At 39.8% G+C, this 16,387-nt stretch overlaps 2 protein-coding genes and 1 pseudogene across 2 annotated transcripts; 1 reads left to right on the plus strand and 2 right to left on the minus strand.

Moving 5' to 3' along the window:
• Positions 1-1,118: 1,118 nt before the first annotated feature.
• Positions 1,119-7,715, plus strand: LOC139709249 (succinate dehydrogenase assembly factor 2, mitochondrial-like). The gene is made up of 4 exons (XM_071621201.1): positions 1,119-1,190; positions 4,915-5,078; positions 6,498-6,607; positions 7,428-7,715. The coding sequence occupies exons 1-4, from the start codon at positions 1,119-1,121 to the stop codon at positions 7,556-7,558; spliced, it is 477 nt and encodes a 158-aa protein (XP_071477302.1). The 3' UTR covers positions 7,559-7,715.
• On the minus strand, positions 2,244-3,864 carry LOC139709252 (uncharacterized; annotated as a pseudogene).
• A 5,038-nt stretch (positions 7,716-12,753) lies between the features above and the next one.
• On the minus strand, positions 12,754-15,108 carry LOC139709253 (transmembrane protein 126A-like). The gene is made up of 3 exons (XM_071621204.1): positions 15,005-15,108; positions 14,134-14,387; positions 12,754-13,336 (listed from the first exon to the last, which is right to left on the minus strand). The coding sequence occupies exons 1-3, from the start codon at positions 15,100-15,102 to the stop codon at positions 13,074-13,076; spliced, it is 615 nt and encodes a 204-aa protein (XP_071477305.1). The 5' UTR covers positions 15,103-15,108; the 3' UTR covers positions 12,754-13,073.
• Between the last annotated feature and the right edge of the window lie 1,279 nt (positions 15,109-16,387).

Genomic DNA, 16,387 nt, shown 5'->3' on the forward strand with positions numbered 1-16,387 from the left:
ATGTCTGGCGACTTTAGGTAGTGCTAGTGGCGACTTAATAATGGTAATCGACGTTAGAGTGCCATTGTATCGATGAGTACACGTACTCAGTCGCCACGTCTGCACTCAAGCATTGCCGCGCCGCCGCGCCTGGCGACACTCACGCCAGTAATCGCTCGCATTTCAGCATTCGCATGGGTCGTTTGACATCGCATTTAAATCCATGATTTTAGATATGATGCCTCGAACCGATTTTGCTCAAATTTCGTGAGTAACTAGGAAACTTGTGAAGCTTTATGGACATAATCAAGCGAATTACCGCAGTCCTTTCATTTTCGCGTTGCATTGCAAAAAAACGTGGAGACTCCTTATAAGGGGTGCCCCGGGGGTTACTTATAAGGGGGACGGGGTTACTTATAAGGGGGACGGGTTACTTATAAGGAGGGGCCCCCCTTGTGAGTGGGTTTCCCGAACTGAAATGCAGTGCAGTGCCAGCTAGTGGCAAAGTGCCGTGGGCCGTGGACTAACACAGCAAAAAAAAAAAAATAAATAAAAAAAATAAATAAAAAGGCCTACGTAGCGTTACTTATTACGCACGAGGCGAGGGCAGCCGACCGACAAGCGCAGCATAGAATAACTTGCCATGGCGGCATGGGCATAAAGCAGTCAGTCAGGGTTGTTTTCAAACTTACATAGATATACACACATGGGACTAATACAAAATTTTCGCTTCGGTGTATTTTTCTACAGTTGTTATCCTCTAATTTGGCCTTGAAACAAGCAACATGACCATTGAAAACAGAAACATGAAACAAAAATGCTGAGATAGTGAGATATTCCAATGAAATAATAACAGAATTGTCTGTTTTCTTACCGCAAAGCGGTGTTCAAGGAACCTTTTGCTGGGACTCCGAAATTGTTTTCAGCAGTTGCTATGTTGATTGAAGATGTATATTGCATTTCTTTATTTATTTCCAAAAAAATAATTTAAGGAAAGTTTTAAACAGAAAAAAATTAGATTATACTTAAAAAATATATATTTTAAAACATTTTATGTTTTCTTATGGATTAAAATCAAATTATTACATTTTATAATATACATTTATGGTTTCTCGATATTACCCATCATGCACTTCAAAATGGCTTCTTACGTAAATAGGCTGCTACTGCCTTTCTCTGGAAACTTCAGGCGACTTTGGTTACATCATACGGTGAATATTTTATTAATTACTATTTAGTTTTACTCTTCCGCAATCAAGTCATCATTTGATTCCAAAAGAAATAGCCAAATAAAACTATGTTGATGTGAAATATCTATTGCAATATGTGTGTGCCCGTTGTGTTAGTCCCATACGTTTGTTGACGTGTAGCTGCTACACAGGCCTCAGCACAATAGTCGGTAAATTTACATTTTTCCTATTGTGTTTGTGATTGTGATTGTCAATGTCATTTCATCTAGGTATGTTTGATACGATACACTTTCTTGATGTAACTTAACACTACGGAGATTACTCGCTCGCTTATCTCTAAAAAGCATACCAATTATACATGAGGGGATACATTCCACGGCCGCCACGTGACATTTAGATTTACACCTTAAGCAGTTACAATTAGTGATAGTGTTGATTCTGAGTGATGATTTGGAAAAATCTTTTAGATGAATTCATAATACATTGTATCCTTTGTGATTTGTTGAGTGAGGTTTTTGACAAGTGAGAAAGAGGATGAGGTGTATGTGTTGAGAATTAAGATTCATAGTTCTTTGAAGTAAGACTAAAAAAAAGAGAGCACATTAAGAAGTGATGAGTGTCATGAGAAGGTATGTAGAGCAGTGAAAGTGGACGAAAATTGAAAGATTATGCAGTAGGAGAACACTTTACAGCTCTGATAAGAAATCAAGGAAATATGTGAAGGGCCTACACACTTAAATTGCAAAACAACAACACTTTGTACACATGTATACAAAACTGTTCAGTGTATAATTTGCATCTTTATTCAACAAGCACTAGACCTAGTATGCAGTTAGAATTGTGAGATTTGGCTACCTGATTCTGAGAACTGAAATCCCCAAATCAAGCATTTCCGACACTACGACGGGGACATATCTCACACAGTGTCATTTATGTTGGCTCTTAAAAGAGCCTTTTAATAGGTTTAGTTTTCTGACACACATAACATAACATAACATGGTACATGTACAACATGAGTTGCCTCTTAAAAGAGCCTTTGGGTTTAGTTTTCTGACGTACATAACATACAAACCATCATGAGTTGAGTGGAACCAACATTGGCTGCATGTTCACAATAGCAGCACACACCACAAGCGCAGACTCCATTAAGTCCATCATTGTTAGCGGAATGGGTCCTTGAAGAACAGCAAACTCCTTCATCCTCCCAATTGCTCGTTCCACGTGTATCCGAGTATTAGCAACTGTCTTCGTCTCCACATCTTCTGATTCCGTGAATTGCTTTGTAGCCTTTGTTGTCCTCATGAATGGAGGGATGACAACTTTCACCTGTTTGCGCAGAAAGAGGTCTTGAATGTTGAAGCCTCTGTCAGCCATGACGATGTCCCCTTCCTCGAATTTCTCTACGATGTTCGACATCTTGAGCAGCTTCTTGTCGGACGTGTTGCCCCCTGTTGGTTTGGACACATATGAAATAGTGCCACCCGGCGTGATCCCCACAAGACACTTGAGGGTAGGTCTTGCTTTATACTGACTGTACACTAGTGAATGGGAACTTGGTAGTGTTGGTCTCTGAATCTGTACCTCTGTGCAGTCAATGATGCGCTGAACAGTGCCTGTGAACTTGTCGAAGCAGCGTGGGTAATATCTGAGAGTGTCCTCCTTTGACGGCCAATGAATGAATGCCTCGAGTTCGAGGAAAGGAATCCATGTTGAAATGACCTGCGACACTGTGCTCTGGTTCACACCAAACCGGCATGCAAGGTCCTCCTCCCGAATTTTGAGTCGCAACTTCATCAGTGTCATCAAGAGTTCATCTTCAAGCGACTGTGATCTCTTCTTCCCAGGCTTGTGATGGTTTTTCAGCTGGTATGATTTTTCGTCAAGCGATGAGAGTCCCTTGTAGTAATGTAGATTCATTGCGTAAGGACGCAAATGCTCTATGAGCTACCGAAATTGATGATATGTTGGGATCCCAGCGTAGAGTTTGACGAGCTCGTCAGATGAGGAAATGTCATCAATTCCAAACTTCTTTGTAGCACCGAGTGTCTTTTCCAGCGAGCTCACTTGTGAAGCCAGATCATTGACAGTCTTTTGTAACACCTCGCATTCTGATGTGGTATCCTGCAGCTGCATCTCAATGCTGTCTACATATATGCCTGGGAAAAGAAATGCTCACAGGAAATGCTGTTGTTGGCGTAGTTGTGATCTATACTGGTCGCAGGTTGGCAAAATCACTGGGGCTGACTTGAACTCCGACGGATTTGGGTTTTCTGTCATCGTGTCTTTGTTCCCGTAGCACATTTTCCTCGCTTTTAGAGCTACGGGGCTTTGGAAGAGCCCGCCTGACTGTCTGGGGCTGCACATTGTAACCTTTCAAGTACATTAACAGAGAAGGGTTTGGGTCATCAGAAAAGGGCTGTCCGTACTGAAAATGGTTACTGCATACTCGTGTACAAGAAGTAACAGGGAACTTGTCACGTTTAAGAAGCCTTGGTCCACTGGGCATAATTTTTGGGATTGGTGCACCTATGGAACTTGAGACACTGAACATGATCCTTTATTATGTATCTGTGAGAAGAGAGAAAGAAATCACAAGCAAAAAGTCATTATCACCTTATTAAAAAACACAAAATTTTCAGGTGACTCTTTGGTCATTGTTGCAGCCATACACAGCACATCTGTCCCCACCACCCATGGTTCAGAATTCAAAGTAGAAGCTGGATTCAAGAGTGTTCTAGTCCCGGAAGTCGCAAATGCAGTACGGTTGTAGGAAGCAGAACGCCGAATGCGCGCGAACGACGTAAGTGGTCGTCTGCTAGCGTTTCGCATGTTCGCATTCAGACGATAACGGCGCTCTTGCTCCCTATTCGTTCCCATCGTCCCTTGCGTGAAGCTATTTGCGATAGGGTCTATTGTACTGTACTCGGTGCAAATTTTTGATTCCTTCAAGTTTCATAATTATTCAAAAATCAGTTAGCAAATTGTGTGTGAGAGTTGTGTAGAGCTATAGATTCTTCATATTTCTAACGGTAGTGTAGTTTGTTGGCTCTCTGATTGGATTAATCTATATTATGTCCTCTAGCTCTGAACAAAGATTGTCTGTTTTTAACAGAATTTTACAGCTAGCAACTCATGAGCTGTAGATAATTAAGATAAACCATAAGCAATACTGTAATGTTAGAAGTGGACATTTTTGTGGTGTTAAAACTTTTGCGCATTTCACACACCCAGAAACTAGCGCGAAAATAAAAGCATGCACATATTTATGCTCCCTATACGTACCACTATGTAAATGTCTTGATTCTGTGGAATTAAAAACTGCTAAATTTATCTTACTCGGTCGAGTGCAAAAAATTACTCATGCGAAAATTTCCACTTTTACAGTAGTTTGACTTTGCAACAGAAAAAATGTCAGTCACAAAATGCAAAACTGTCAAACCCAAGATACATGAACAGCTGTAGTCTACACCCACCTGCAATGTACAATGTGTACCGGTACTACGTTTTCAAATCTGTGACGTGATAATTAATATGTTATATTGATGTTGATATGCTTCACCATTCCCAGCTGGTTAACCCCCCAAAATCATAAATCATGTCAATTTCCCCCAATAAATAACCATAATTACATGTATATGTGCAATAGATTTTAATCTTAATAGAAAGTGTTCAATGGTTTGAAATCATCTTGCAATATTATTCCATATTCATACTCATGAATTGTGTCCCTTTGTCTACATGTCAGGTCTTGAGATGTAGCCCTCGTCTGCTCTCAACCCAACCACCGACGGGTGAACCACCTATTCCTGAATGGAAGCAGCCAGAAAATGAGTCCCTTGACCTCAAGAGGGCTCGACTCCTGTATCAGAGCCGCAAACGAGGCATGCTGGAGAATGGAATTATTCTGAGGTCAGTTGTTGCACTCAAAAGAGTGGAGAGCTGGGCAGGGACACACAAGAAACAACAGCCTCTCATTCCTTTGTTCTCATTTTGTAAAAATGTGCACATTTACATGAAGTTGTTGGGCTTATCATGAAATACGTGTTGTACAATTGTAGTATATCACCATTCTTTCTACGTACATGGCTCTCTACCATGTAGAATGTATTTGGAGCTGGGGATGTCACCATGTGTGTTGTGTACAAGTGTACAACATGAGCAATGTAGGCAATGTAGATTAATCATTTATGTGCCTTGCAGAGCTACCAAGTCTCACGCATTCTGCGTGAGACTCAAGCATTTAGGAGCCATCTTACGATCTCACGTATGACACCCATTTTTCTCACGCATCGGGCGAAGTCTGCAACTTGGGCCTATAATAATGAGCATAGCTCAAAAGATTAAAGTGATAGTTGCAATTGAAGGTATATTTCCCTTTTGTCTTTCAAAATAAGTAAAAAATAGTCACTTAAGTATGCACCTGATCGCACCAGTAAGAGCTAAAGATTGAAAAAGCTCCCTACCGTGGGAGGCCACAGGGGAAAAAAAAACCCTCCCACACTCTCACTCGCACGCATATTCGCATGCCGAGATGCCGAGTCATGAAAATCTCACTCATAAATTTTTTTTGAACTTGGTATCCCTGGCCTTGGATTTTTGGACAGTGTGTCCATTTAGATGCTATGGGGTTTTCTGTTTCAATCAGCACTCAAAGCACACAGGTTTCCTCAGGTCTTCATTGTATGATATTCAAATATTTACTCCACAATATGAACATGACATTCAACAGGAACAGAACTCTTTGGTTTAACCTGTTTTGCTTTAAAGTGCTTTTGTGAAGTAGCAGTGTTGAGGAGATCATCAACCCCCAACTCTCCCATCATTTTGTGCTCATTTCAAACCATGCATTTGGTCCATAATCTAAAATCTAAAACCTTTTCCCCCACCTAGAACTGGACATTTCGTCATTGTAAAGTTGTTGCAATACAACAAAAACTCGATATGAAGGATGTATGCATTTTTTTTTTTCGTTGATTTCATATCAAAGGTGGAAATTTAGTGAATATTTGTGCATAGGTCAATGGGAAACTTGTGAGGTGATGCCATCATCACCTTCTATCCTTCACATTTTTATGTGGTTTCTACACTAGCACTGTCTCATGAAAACATGAGAATCTTTGAAATGCCATACCTTTTGATTTGGTTCTGTTTTGATAAAACTTCTATTTTTTTGAAAAGGTATTGTCCATAGCATGTTTATGAATTTCCACATCAGTTGGAGAACTCTACAGTTTGATGGGTTGCAAAAAGAAAAAGAAATAAGTTGTAATCCTTTCATGTACTAGAGCTAATTTACATATTTTGTCATGCCTGCTTTGTGTTCTTTAGTACCTTTGCCGGCCGGTTTTTGGAGGGATTTAACGAGACACAACTTAACCAATATGATTACCTGATCAACAAACCTGATAATGACTGGGAGCTCTTTTATTGGGTTATTGGTGAGTATATTCCCTATTAACCCTATCTTATCAACATCACTGCTAAATATCTCTTGCACTCATCAGATTTTCTTTCTGTACAGTATGGTCAAGTCATGGATAAATCACTCACTGTAGTTTTTTTTTTTCTTAACTAAAGGATACAGGCCAAAATGGTCTCAATTTATATGAGGCACTAGACATTCTGTTGATGTTTTCAATTTTAATCAATAAATACTGCTCCTTGTGCATATGACCATCCACATTTTCATCGAAAATAATTTTCATCAGCTCTGTCATCACTACTGTTACCACAATAACCACTCCTCTTTCATTATTGCCACCATCATCATCACTACCACCATCTTCATCATCACCATCACCATCACCATCACCATCACCATCACCATCACCATCACCATCACCATCACCATCACCATCACCATCACCATCACCATCACCATCACCATCACCATCACCATCACCATCATCATCATCATCATCATCATCATCATCAACATCATCATCATCATAATCATTGTCATAATAGTCATGATGGGAATGACATCATAATCATGTCATCATTACCACCAGCCTCACAATCACAATCATCAGTATCACAAAGTCAATAATAACGATGATAGTCTTTATTGCCATATTCATTATCATTGTCATAAGCATCATCACTGCACTGTTAATGTCATCACCACCATCACGATCACCATCATCACTATTGATCACCACCAAAACTGTCACCACCACTTCACCTCTTCTCACCTCCTCCTCCTCCTCCTCATCATCATCATGTTTAATTATTGTTTTGTTTTCTCTCTCTCTCCAGGCCACAAGCCAACCCCTGAAGAGTTTGACACTGAGGTCATGACTCTCCTTCAGGAGTTTGCCAAGAATCCCGACATGGAATCACGCATCAGGCAACCAGACCTACCTCAGAATGAACAGAGAAACACATGAGGAACTGTAGATCTTTTTTTTTTCTTAGTGTGTGAGAATGTTTAAATTCTGTTGAGGATCAGAATGGTGTTATTCAATTTTGAACTAGATCTATGGAGTTCATGCCCTTGTGCTTATCAAAAATATCATGCACGGAAATATCTATTCAGGACTTACTTTTTGGTGGCCTCAGAGTAAAATTTTTGATTGTATGAGCACACTATTTGCTAAGTGCTAAGGCTGCCATATGATATGCTAGTACTCGGGAGTAAGTGCATGATATGAACACAGTAAGCACAGCATGTTAACACTGTACAATATTAATCTGCAGTAAAAATGACAAAATCAAACCTCTTAAACGCTTACAGGGGTGAAGAAGTTAAAGAAGATTAAACACAAAAATAATCTCCCACACAATAATATATTGATATGTGCTGAATATTTTTCTTTTTTTTTTCTGTCCCATATAAAGTTATGACCGTTCTGATATTTTCTATACTCTGAATTACTGACTTCTCTCAAGTAGACACTAAGATCCATAGACTATCGCACACATATTTGGTCATTCTTTATTATGCCCGAAACCTGAGCTGTCAAAGGTTGTGATATCAATTCAAATTAAGGTTGCAGCACCATCAAATAGAAGATATTTCTGGTGAAGATAGCAACTCTCTGTATTTGCTCCCTTGTTTTTTTACACCATGCAATGTGATACCTCCTCATAAATGAAACTTGATAGCAAAGGTATGCTATAAAACTTTATTAGTTTGTATGAGAATTCATCCTTATATTAGTGAAATATATGTGTGTGTATGTATCTCAAGATTCATTTGTAAAATTCTTTCTAATGGGGACAGAGGTAAATTTCTTTACAGTCACCAGTTTGTATTTCATTGTTTATTCAATAATAATGTGTGCAAAGTTTACAATTTGATGGTCATGCCCCAGTTAAAACAGAATACTATGTACAACAGCCAGCCACTTTGGTAGCCATACTACAGATGTGTATAATAGTATTTTATTATGATGATACTGAGTTTTATTGTCATCTGTGATGTGACTATGTGAAGCCAAGTATGATTAGTATATGTCTTAAATATAAGTCTATGTCTCACAAACAATAGTATTCAATGGGTTAGTCAAATACCGGTTAGTGATTGGCTAGACACAGTCACGTGATGGAGTTACATTCGTTATGTTCGCAATGGGCGAACATTCTTGTAATGTTCTCCCATGGGAAAACATTTTCACGTAACAAATGATAGAAGACCTAGGACCGCACGCGCACAGTGAATTTGGCTCTGCAATACGCGAACGAGCGATACGAGTGTGTTGTGCTGGTGGTTGACGTTGACGTATTTGACGTACTGTAAAAGTGGTTATTTTCGCGCGACTAATTTTTCGCGGTTTGCCGGGTCAGAAGAGTTTCGCTTGTTTTTAATTCCGCGGAATCAAGACATCACGCACAGGAACATATGGCAAGCAAAAATATTTGCATGTTTTTATTTTCGCGCTAGGTTCTGGTTGCGCGAAATGCGCGAAAATTTCCACTTTTACAGTATTTGACTAACCCATGTAATATAACAGATGATGACTTTTGTTGTCGGGAACATGTACCAAACGTTCCACCCTCAGGGTTTGAAATGCTATTTCGGGAGACTATAAGTCCCTCGACTTCGTCTCGGGACTTATAACTTCCCTCCATAGCATTTCAAACCCTTCGGGTGGAACATTCGGTATGTTCTCTCCCCCGCCAGTCATCATCTAGATGGAGTGCTCAATTTGAAAGCTTATTGTTCATGCATTCATTTGTTCTGCCATTGCTTACATTTCAAAATGGAAAAGTATTTTGCATGTGCAGTATTAATCTCTATGTACAAATGCAAAAAGTGGTGGAATGAAATACAATGTACGAATTTCATAGTCTGTATTCATTTTCTTTCCCAGAATGAGAAGTTTGCTTCCAGGTCTATATATGGTTAAAGTAATATGCAGTGCAATGAATCACACTTTAACCTATAGGTGTCACTTACAATACATGTGTTCATGCCACGACAGTGACCTCCACACACATAAATTGGTACAGAAAATGCTGCTCCAGTCCATGAAAATGTGCATTTTGATTGGGCTAACCATATTTGACCGTGGCCACAAAATTTTTGCATGCTAGGATGTGGAATGCTCCACAGGTTTTCTTGATAGGAAGGCGACACTGTACAAATTTGAAGGACTGCTCCATTCCCTTCACAACATGTGTATAATGTGCTTTTGATGATGATGATGATCTACAGCATTTGTATAGCGCCATATATCTGTTGTAGAAACATTCAAAGGCGCACTCTCCTGCAAGAGAGTTAGCAATTGAATGCCTGGTGAAAAATGTGAGTCTTGAGTAAGGCTTTGAAGTGATCTGCCTTGCAGAAACAACTTTTCACAGTAAACTGATCCTTTGTGAATAATGAGGTCTGTAGAACAATCAGCAGATAAACGAGAGATGGAAATGACAAGTTAGGTGATACTAAAGTGAAGTCACAGTAAGACTCCACAACCTGAAAGCAAGTGAAAGAGTTTACCTACTTTGAATTTACGGAGTAGAGTCAGTGGCTTGTACCTTTATTGTCCTTCTCCCCATAATGACTATAAATAGATGTATGAATGAATAAATAAATATATGAATACATAAATATACCTTTAGGAATGATCTTTTATGGCTTGTCTTTGGTTTGTTCATAAAGTATGCTGTACACTGTATAAACAATGGTGGAATGTTACTGGTATTTATGCAGTAGTCACATTCATCTTGATATGCAAGAAAGATTAGAGTTATTGTGGCACAAAGATATTTCTGTGTATGTAATGTGCAAGCAGTGTGATTTTTTTTAGAGCATTTGTGACCCTGCATCACAAAACCAACAAAAAGTCGCCAGACATGGATTTTTAGTTCAGGGCAGATTCTGAAAGAGCAGAATCTAAGCTTTAAAATGATGTATAACTCAATTCAAATGGACTTCCCTAACCTATCTAAATACTGGACAGAAAGCACACACTCTGGAAAAGTGTGAACTGAGAATAGAGGCTCTGAAGTACAGGGTCTATTCAAGCACTTAATCTTTACCAAGCCGTGCTAGCTGTGTGATGAGAGGGACAAAACACAGGATGTAAACAACTGGAGCAAATACAATGAAGGGATTATCAGATTAAACTGAAATTAAGCATGCTCTATCAACACATTCTGTCCTTGATTAATGCCAACTTTCAAAGCAGTAGCATTATCTTTTCAAAAGTTATTAGACTTGAAAGTGATGAGTATGCAAAGGATTTCAAGAGATGAAAGGGGGCCTCTAAGACATGGCTAATCATTCTACTCTCCCCCCCCCCCCAAAAAAAAAAGGGTTATAGAAAAACTGCTCAAAACACACTTTCCCATTCATGTTATGATCCCAAACTTAAGAATAATGTAGAAGAAGGATAGCTCTTTCAGAAAATATGAAAAACTCCAGATTGACTTGGTTGACCCATTTCACCTCTTTTTGAGTTCTCGTGTAAAATCAAGGGGTGCGACTTTTTGTTCGTTTTGTGGTGCATGGTCGCATTTATGAAGAATTCATGTTTTTCAAGTACTTGCAGCTGTACCTCCTGAATCCCCATGTGTAGTACCATTTAGTGATGGTTTCAAAAAAAATTGCAGCAACTTATCATCCATCTTACTTTAACCAGGAGATATAAGGCGATCTTACCTTTACACAGTGAATGTATGTGACACATTTCACATTCTATTAGAGCACTGCTTAGCAATGAAACTTTGTTATCCTAGTAAGGCCATACACTGTATATGTTTTCATACGTACTGCATTAATGCAATATTGTACTACGATGACATGAAATTAAAATAGTTGTTAGAAACCTCAAAAAAATTCTACACAGAGTAGCTCACTTTTGTTTTTGCTACTGTTGACAATATTCCATCTCTGTGCTGTGTGATTTGCTTATTGACAATGGTTTATTAGAATGGCACAGTTTTCACTAATTTACCTGTATGGAACAGCCGAGGTTTGATGAAATGACAATCGCGATACACACACACACCCAAGGCAAGTTTTTTTTTTTTTTTTTTTAATTGTGCACTCACTCACAGGCAACACTCCCAAACTGATACCGTAAAGGTGGACATTTTTGCGCCAATAATTTTGTTATTTGCGTTTGGCCGGGTGAAATGAATTTTGCGGATGGTCACCATGATTGAGTGTGCACGCACTTTAAACAGCTCACTGCTGCAGAGGCAGTGTAGGGCTTTAGCAGCACACACTGTGGTAAAGAGTAAGTGGTCCACAATCACCACATCATATGAAAGCAAAATAACAAAGACGTGAGTTGACATGTTTGATCCACTTCCACAGGAAGTTAAGTTTATACACTTCAATTTGGTGAATCTGCAACCACGCTGAATCCTCTCGGATGACAATTGGAAACAGCGAATACGATAACAAATACTTTCAGTACGGATGACTTCTTGGGACTTTTGCTTTTATCGACACGATCACAATTGCCACCCCTCTTCCTAGACATATTTGAGGTGCCCAAACACGAATGTGGTACATATATGAAGATACAAATACAATTGTACTCGGAGAAACAAGAACATCTTCTACCATGCAAAAAAAAAAGATAAAAAGAAAAGCTTTATTGAATGAATTTCTCTGATCACATGATCATTTGTGGTTTGAGAGATGTGCACTCTTTTTTCCAGGCCTGTACTGAAAGGTTTTGTTCAGATTCATTGCTGTCTATTCCAAAAGTCCCTCATTTTCTTGAAGAGCACCATAGCAACACTCATTGTGAGTTTTATCACCTTTTCACATGCTCTTCAATTTTGGAAAAATCATGGTCATTGCACAAACAATGATATTTGTTTTGGCTAATAGTTGAATTGGAGGAAAGATGGGTCGAGGTAAGCTTCTGTTAAAGAATATTTTTGTGCACTGTTTCTGCTGCTGATACAATACACCCAACTTGTGGGTCACACACATACACACACACAAAAAAAATAGTACTGACAGAAACACTTGTCCAGTAACTACTTTTCTACTGCCTGAAAGCTGTGTTGTAAATCATTCTATGTGACATTTCTCGACCAAATCCTGAAATATGCTATCAGAGTATCTAGTTTGGTATCCACTGGCAAAAAGTCTGAAATCAGCCTAACAACAAGAGTCCATGCTTTGACGACTGATTAGAGACCAATTTTGGTTGCAAAAACACTTTCCATATGCTGCCATGAAAAACCTTGATCTGACCTGATAAAAAAGAAAATAGCTTCAACAAGCCAACACTGGCCATGTTCGGCAAGACTGCTGAGACCATAAAATCCTCTCTGCAACGTCTCATGAGGCACATATGCTCACTATTGTCAACGATTAGCATCATATGGCATCTCAAGGGTGCGTGGGGCTGTCCACATGGTCCACGGATCATCCCTTGCCAGTGCTGGAGGGTTCCTTGCAACTGCCATCGGACCAATTGTGACCGGGCAGCCTCCCTACGTCGACCCGCTTGGATGTTGCACGTTCAGCTCAGTTCGGGCGATCTGGAACTGTCGATCGGCCACGTACGCAAAGGAGATCATCTGGAAGATCGCCATGGTGATGAACTGGCCTTTGAAGTACCGCATCTTTCTTGTCCAGAAGTCCATCACTGTCTGGAATGAGGTGTTCTTCGTCAGCTGCGGGATCTCCATGGTCTTGGCCCGCATGGCCAGGGAGGCATTCAGCGGGGCGGCCATAAGGAAGGGATATACTGCACCTAATGCGCAAAAAGAGAAAAGAAAAATCATGAATTAGCAAATCAGACGTCACATAAAGTAGTTTGATCCAAACGATTTTTGATGTTTCTCAGGAAACTGTCATGACTGTATCTAAATTTCAGTCATAAAGTGATCAAGCCTGCTGTTTCTTCATATGTCAAATATGACTGAATTTCACAAAGTACTTGCTGAATAAATATTTAAAGAAATTGTCACGTGTCCAGAATACTTGTCTTAACCTGCATCAGTTTATAAAACTCACATATAATTATAAAGTTTCAAACAATAAGACATGAACACTTCAAATTACGGTACACTAGTTAACCTCAAGATGCTCTGAAATGCAGCAGTAAGTTAAATGATAACAAATGGACAAACAGCCAGGAAACACCCAAACAACCCTTATGCATCCAGCAGTATACAGTACCTAGTAAAATTGATGAAAGAAGTAAGTGAGGCATTGGGGAGCCTTGAAAGCATTCCAATATCTCTTCTAAAGGCTCCTCCTTTTGTGTCTAAGATCATGAGGTCCTCAGTAACTATCAGCAACATTCTCCTGAGCAGCATTGGTGGTACAGCATTTAAAAGCTTTGAAAAAGATGAGCCACTACAAACAGCTATCAGTGCAGCTTTCATACAGTCATCGCAGTTGTGAAGGGAATTAACTCAGCATATCAATCAGCATATCAATACGCTATAAACATTGTTTATAAACATTGTTTATAAACATATGCTATAAACATTGTTGTTTAGAACTGAGTGGTTGATAGCAATACAGGAGTTAACACTAGCCTACCGATAGTGAGTCCCATAAGCCCGGCCCGTAGGGAGGCACATAGGGGGCAGTTGATGTCCCCCAGCAGGATGGGCGTGGTGATGAAGGTGGGGTACATGAGGGTCACCGTGATGCCAGGGATGGCCGCCATGGGCAGACTGGACAGGACGAGTCCATGCCTGACCATCAGCATCCGGCGGAAGAAAGAGTTCGAGACCAACCCCACCAGGCCTGAGTTGAATGCCACAATGATGTTTCCAGTCTTAAATGGCCAGCTGAAAAAACAAAATGAATATTCAAACATGTCAATCGTTGGCTGGCGACTAGAAAAACACTGTATGAAATATCTACACCAATATCATGGCCTTTGCAGACCTCCCAACCTTTATGACTGAAAAAAAGGGATGATTTGGCTCAAAAGTAGGAAAGAAAGAGCAGATCCCATAGGAGTGTATTGCAAAATTATCAAGAAAAATAGGAAACTCCTACTGAAGCAAGACCTGGCAATGGTCAAAATTCAGATTCTTTCCTAAGTTGAGAATAGTTGGGAGGTCTGCCTTTGCTTCTGAACAGACCAAACATCTATATTTGCTATATTAGTCTCCTGTGTTAAATACTGAAAAACTTATTAATTCTCCCCGGCTACACAGAGTCAATTAATGACTTTCAACAATCACAAGCTCAGCAAAAATCTCATTAACCCATCTTTAACTCTCTATATGAGAACCATTTTGCAGTGTGAAGTCCTTTGTCAACATCTGCAACACTTGCCATAAATAGTTATAACATCACACATACAATCCCTTTGCTTTTTGATTTACTTCCCCTGTATCAGTGATGTCTTTAAAAAAGTTCCCCCAAAATTACTTGAGCAGTCAGGCTTTAGGCTTACGCTTTCTGCGGTTCAAGAGCTTGAATAGCTCTTCCCTTTTCCATCAGGGCACTATCCTTGTCCACCATGAGAACTTCTTTGAAAGATGACTTGGCCATGGCTGAAATCTAAAAAGAATAGAGAAAGAAAATAATCAAACAATCAATCAATCAATCAATAAGAAAAAACAACCAAAAAAAAAAAGCAACAACAAAAACCACCACCACCACCACCAACAACAACAATCTCAATTACTGAAGAAGAAGAAGAAGAAGAACAACAACAACAATCTCAATTACCACGTACTGAAGATGTCATCTCATGAGAAAGCTCCAGCACTAGCTTTCTTGTACATACCGTACCAAAGGAGCTACAGTGTATGACGAGGGAAATGTTTCTGACCAGTGAAAGCAGGCCTTGGTTCCCCTGATCCACAAGTCTGGTTCCAAGTCTGATCCTTCCAACTATAGGCCTATCTCCCTCATATGCATCTGTTACTGGGAGACGGAGCATATTGTGCAATGCCACATCTCTAAATGCCTTGCCTCAAACAACAGCCTCATGGGTGTTAAGCATGGGGTTTATACTTCTCACACAATGCACCTTCTACCTGAAAAATAAATAAAAACAAAAACTGGTCGACATCTCCTTTTCTCCAATCATCACACCTGCCATGTACACAGGCAAACAACCATGTTCTCAAGCACAGCAACCAGAAAGATAAGCTACCATTGATCCATTCAAGATGTCATTCTCTCCATAAACTGTCAGGATCTGGCTTGACCAGCCAGCTAGAAACCAGAGATCGATTGTTGTGCCTGTAGAACTGTACAAAGCTAACATCCGACTCAAGAGTCTGATGTTTTAAGCCAGACCTACACAGACAAATCCGTCTTTTCAGAGGAGTTTTATATCAACATTTTTTTTTTTTACTTTGACGGTTCTCCGCAAAGTCAGACGTAGTCTCTGCAGAACATATCCCCAAAAAGAAATATGGTACAGACTAATCTTTCCGTCTACATTAACTCCAGGGGCCGGGCACTCCACTGCCTACACTGTGGGAGCCTGAACGTGAAGCATTCAGGCTGATTGCAGTAAGGTCTACCATACGTTAGACTGCAACTGCCACAGCACAGCAGCAGTCGCCTCCAGTCTAGTAAAGCACCTCTTTGTCTTTTAGAGGGTATCTACCAAGTACCCTTCCCTAGAAGTTTCAGGTTTGACCTCCCGTGCCAAGTTTCGACCGTGAGCAAAAGCATACACTAGGTTTCTACATAATAATATAAGTCTACCGGTACATCTTTTATACAGGTAGCAGGCGGTCAAATTTTGGACAGCAGTGTTGCGGTCAAATCATGGGTGGATTGCGTTACTTGTAGACAGGAAAATCTGTCTGTCTAGGGG

Source organism: Diadema antillarum, unplaced genomic scaffold, assembly GCF_040938485.1.
Source record: "Diadema antillarum isolate AM-2024a unplaced genomic scaffold, OU_Dant_1.0 seq00001420_RagTag, whole genome shotgun sequence".
NCBI lineage: Eukaryota > Metazoa > Echinodermata > Echinoidea > Diadematoida > Diadematidae > Diadema > Diadema antillarum.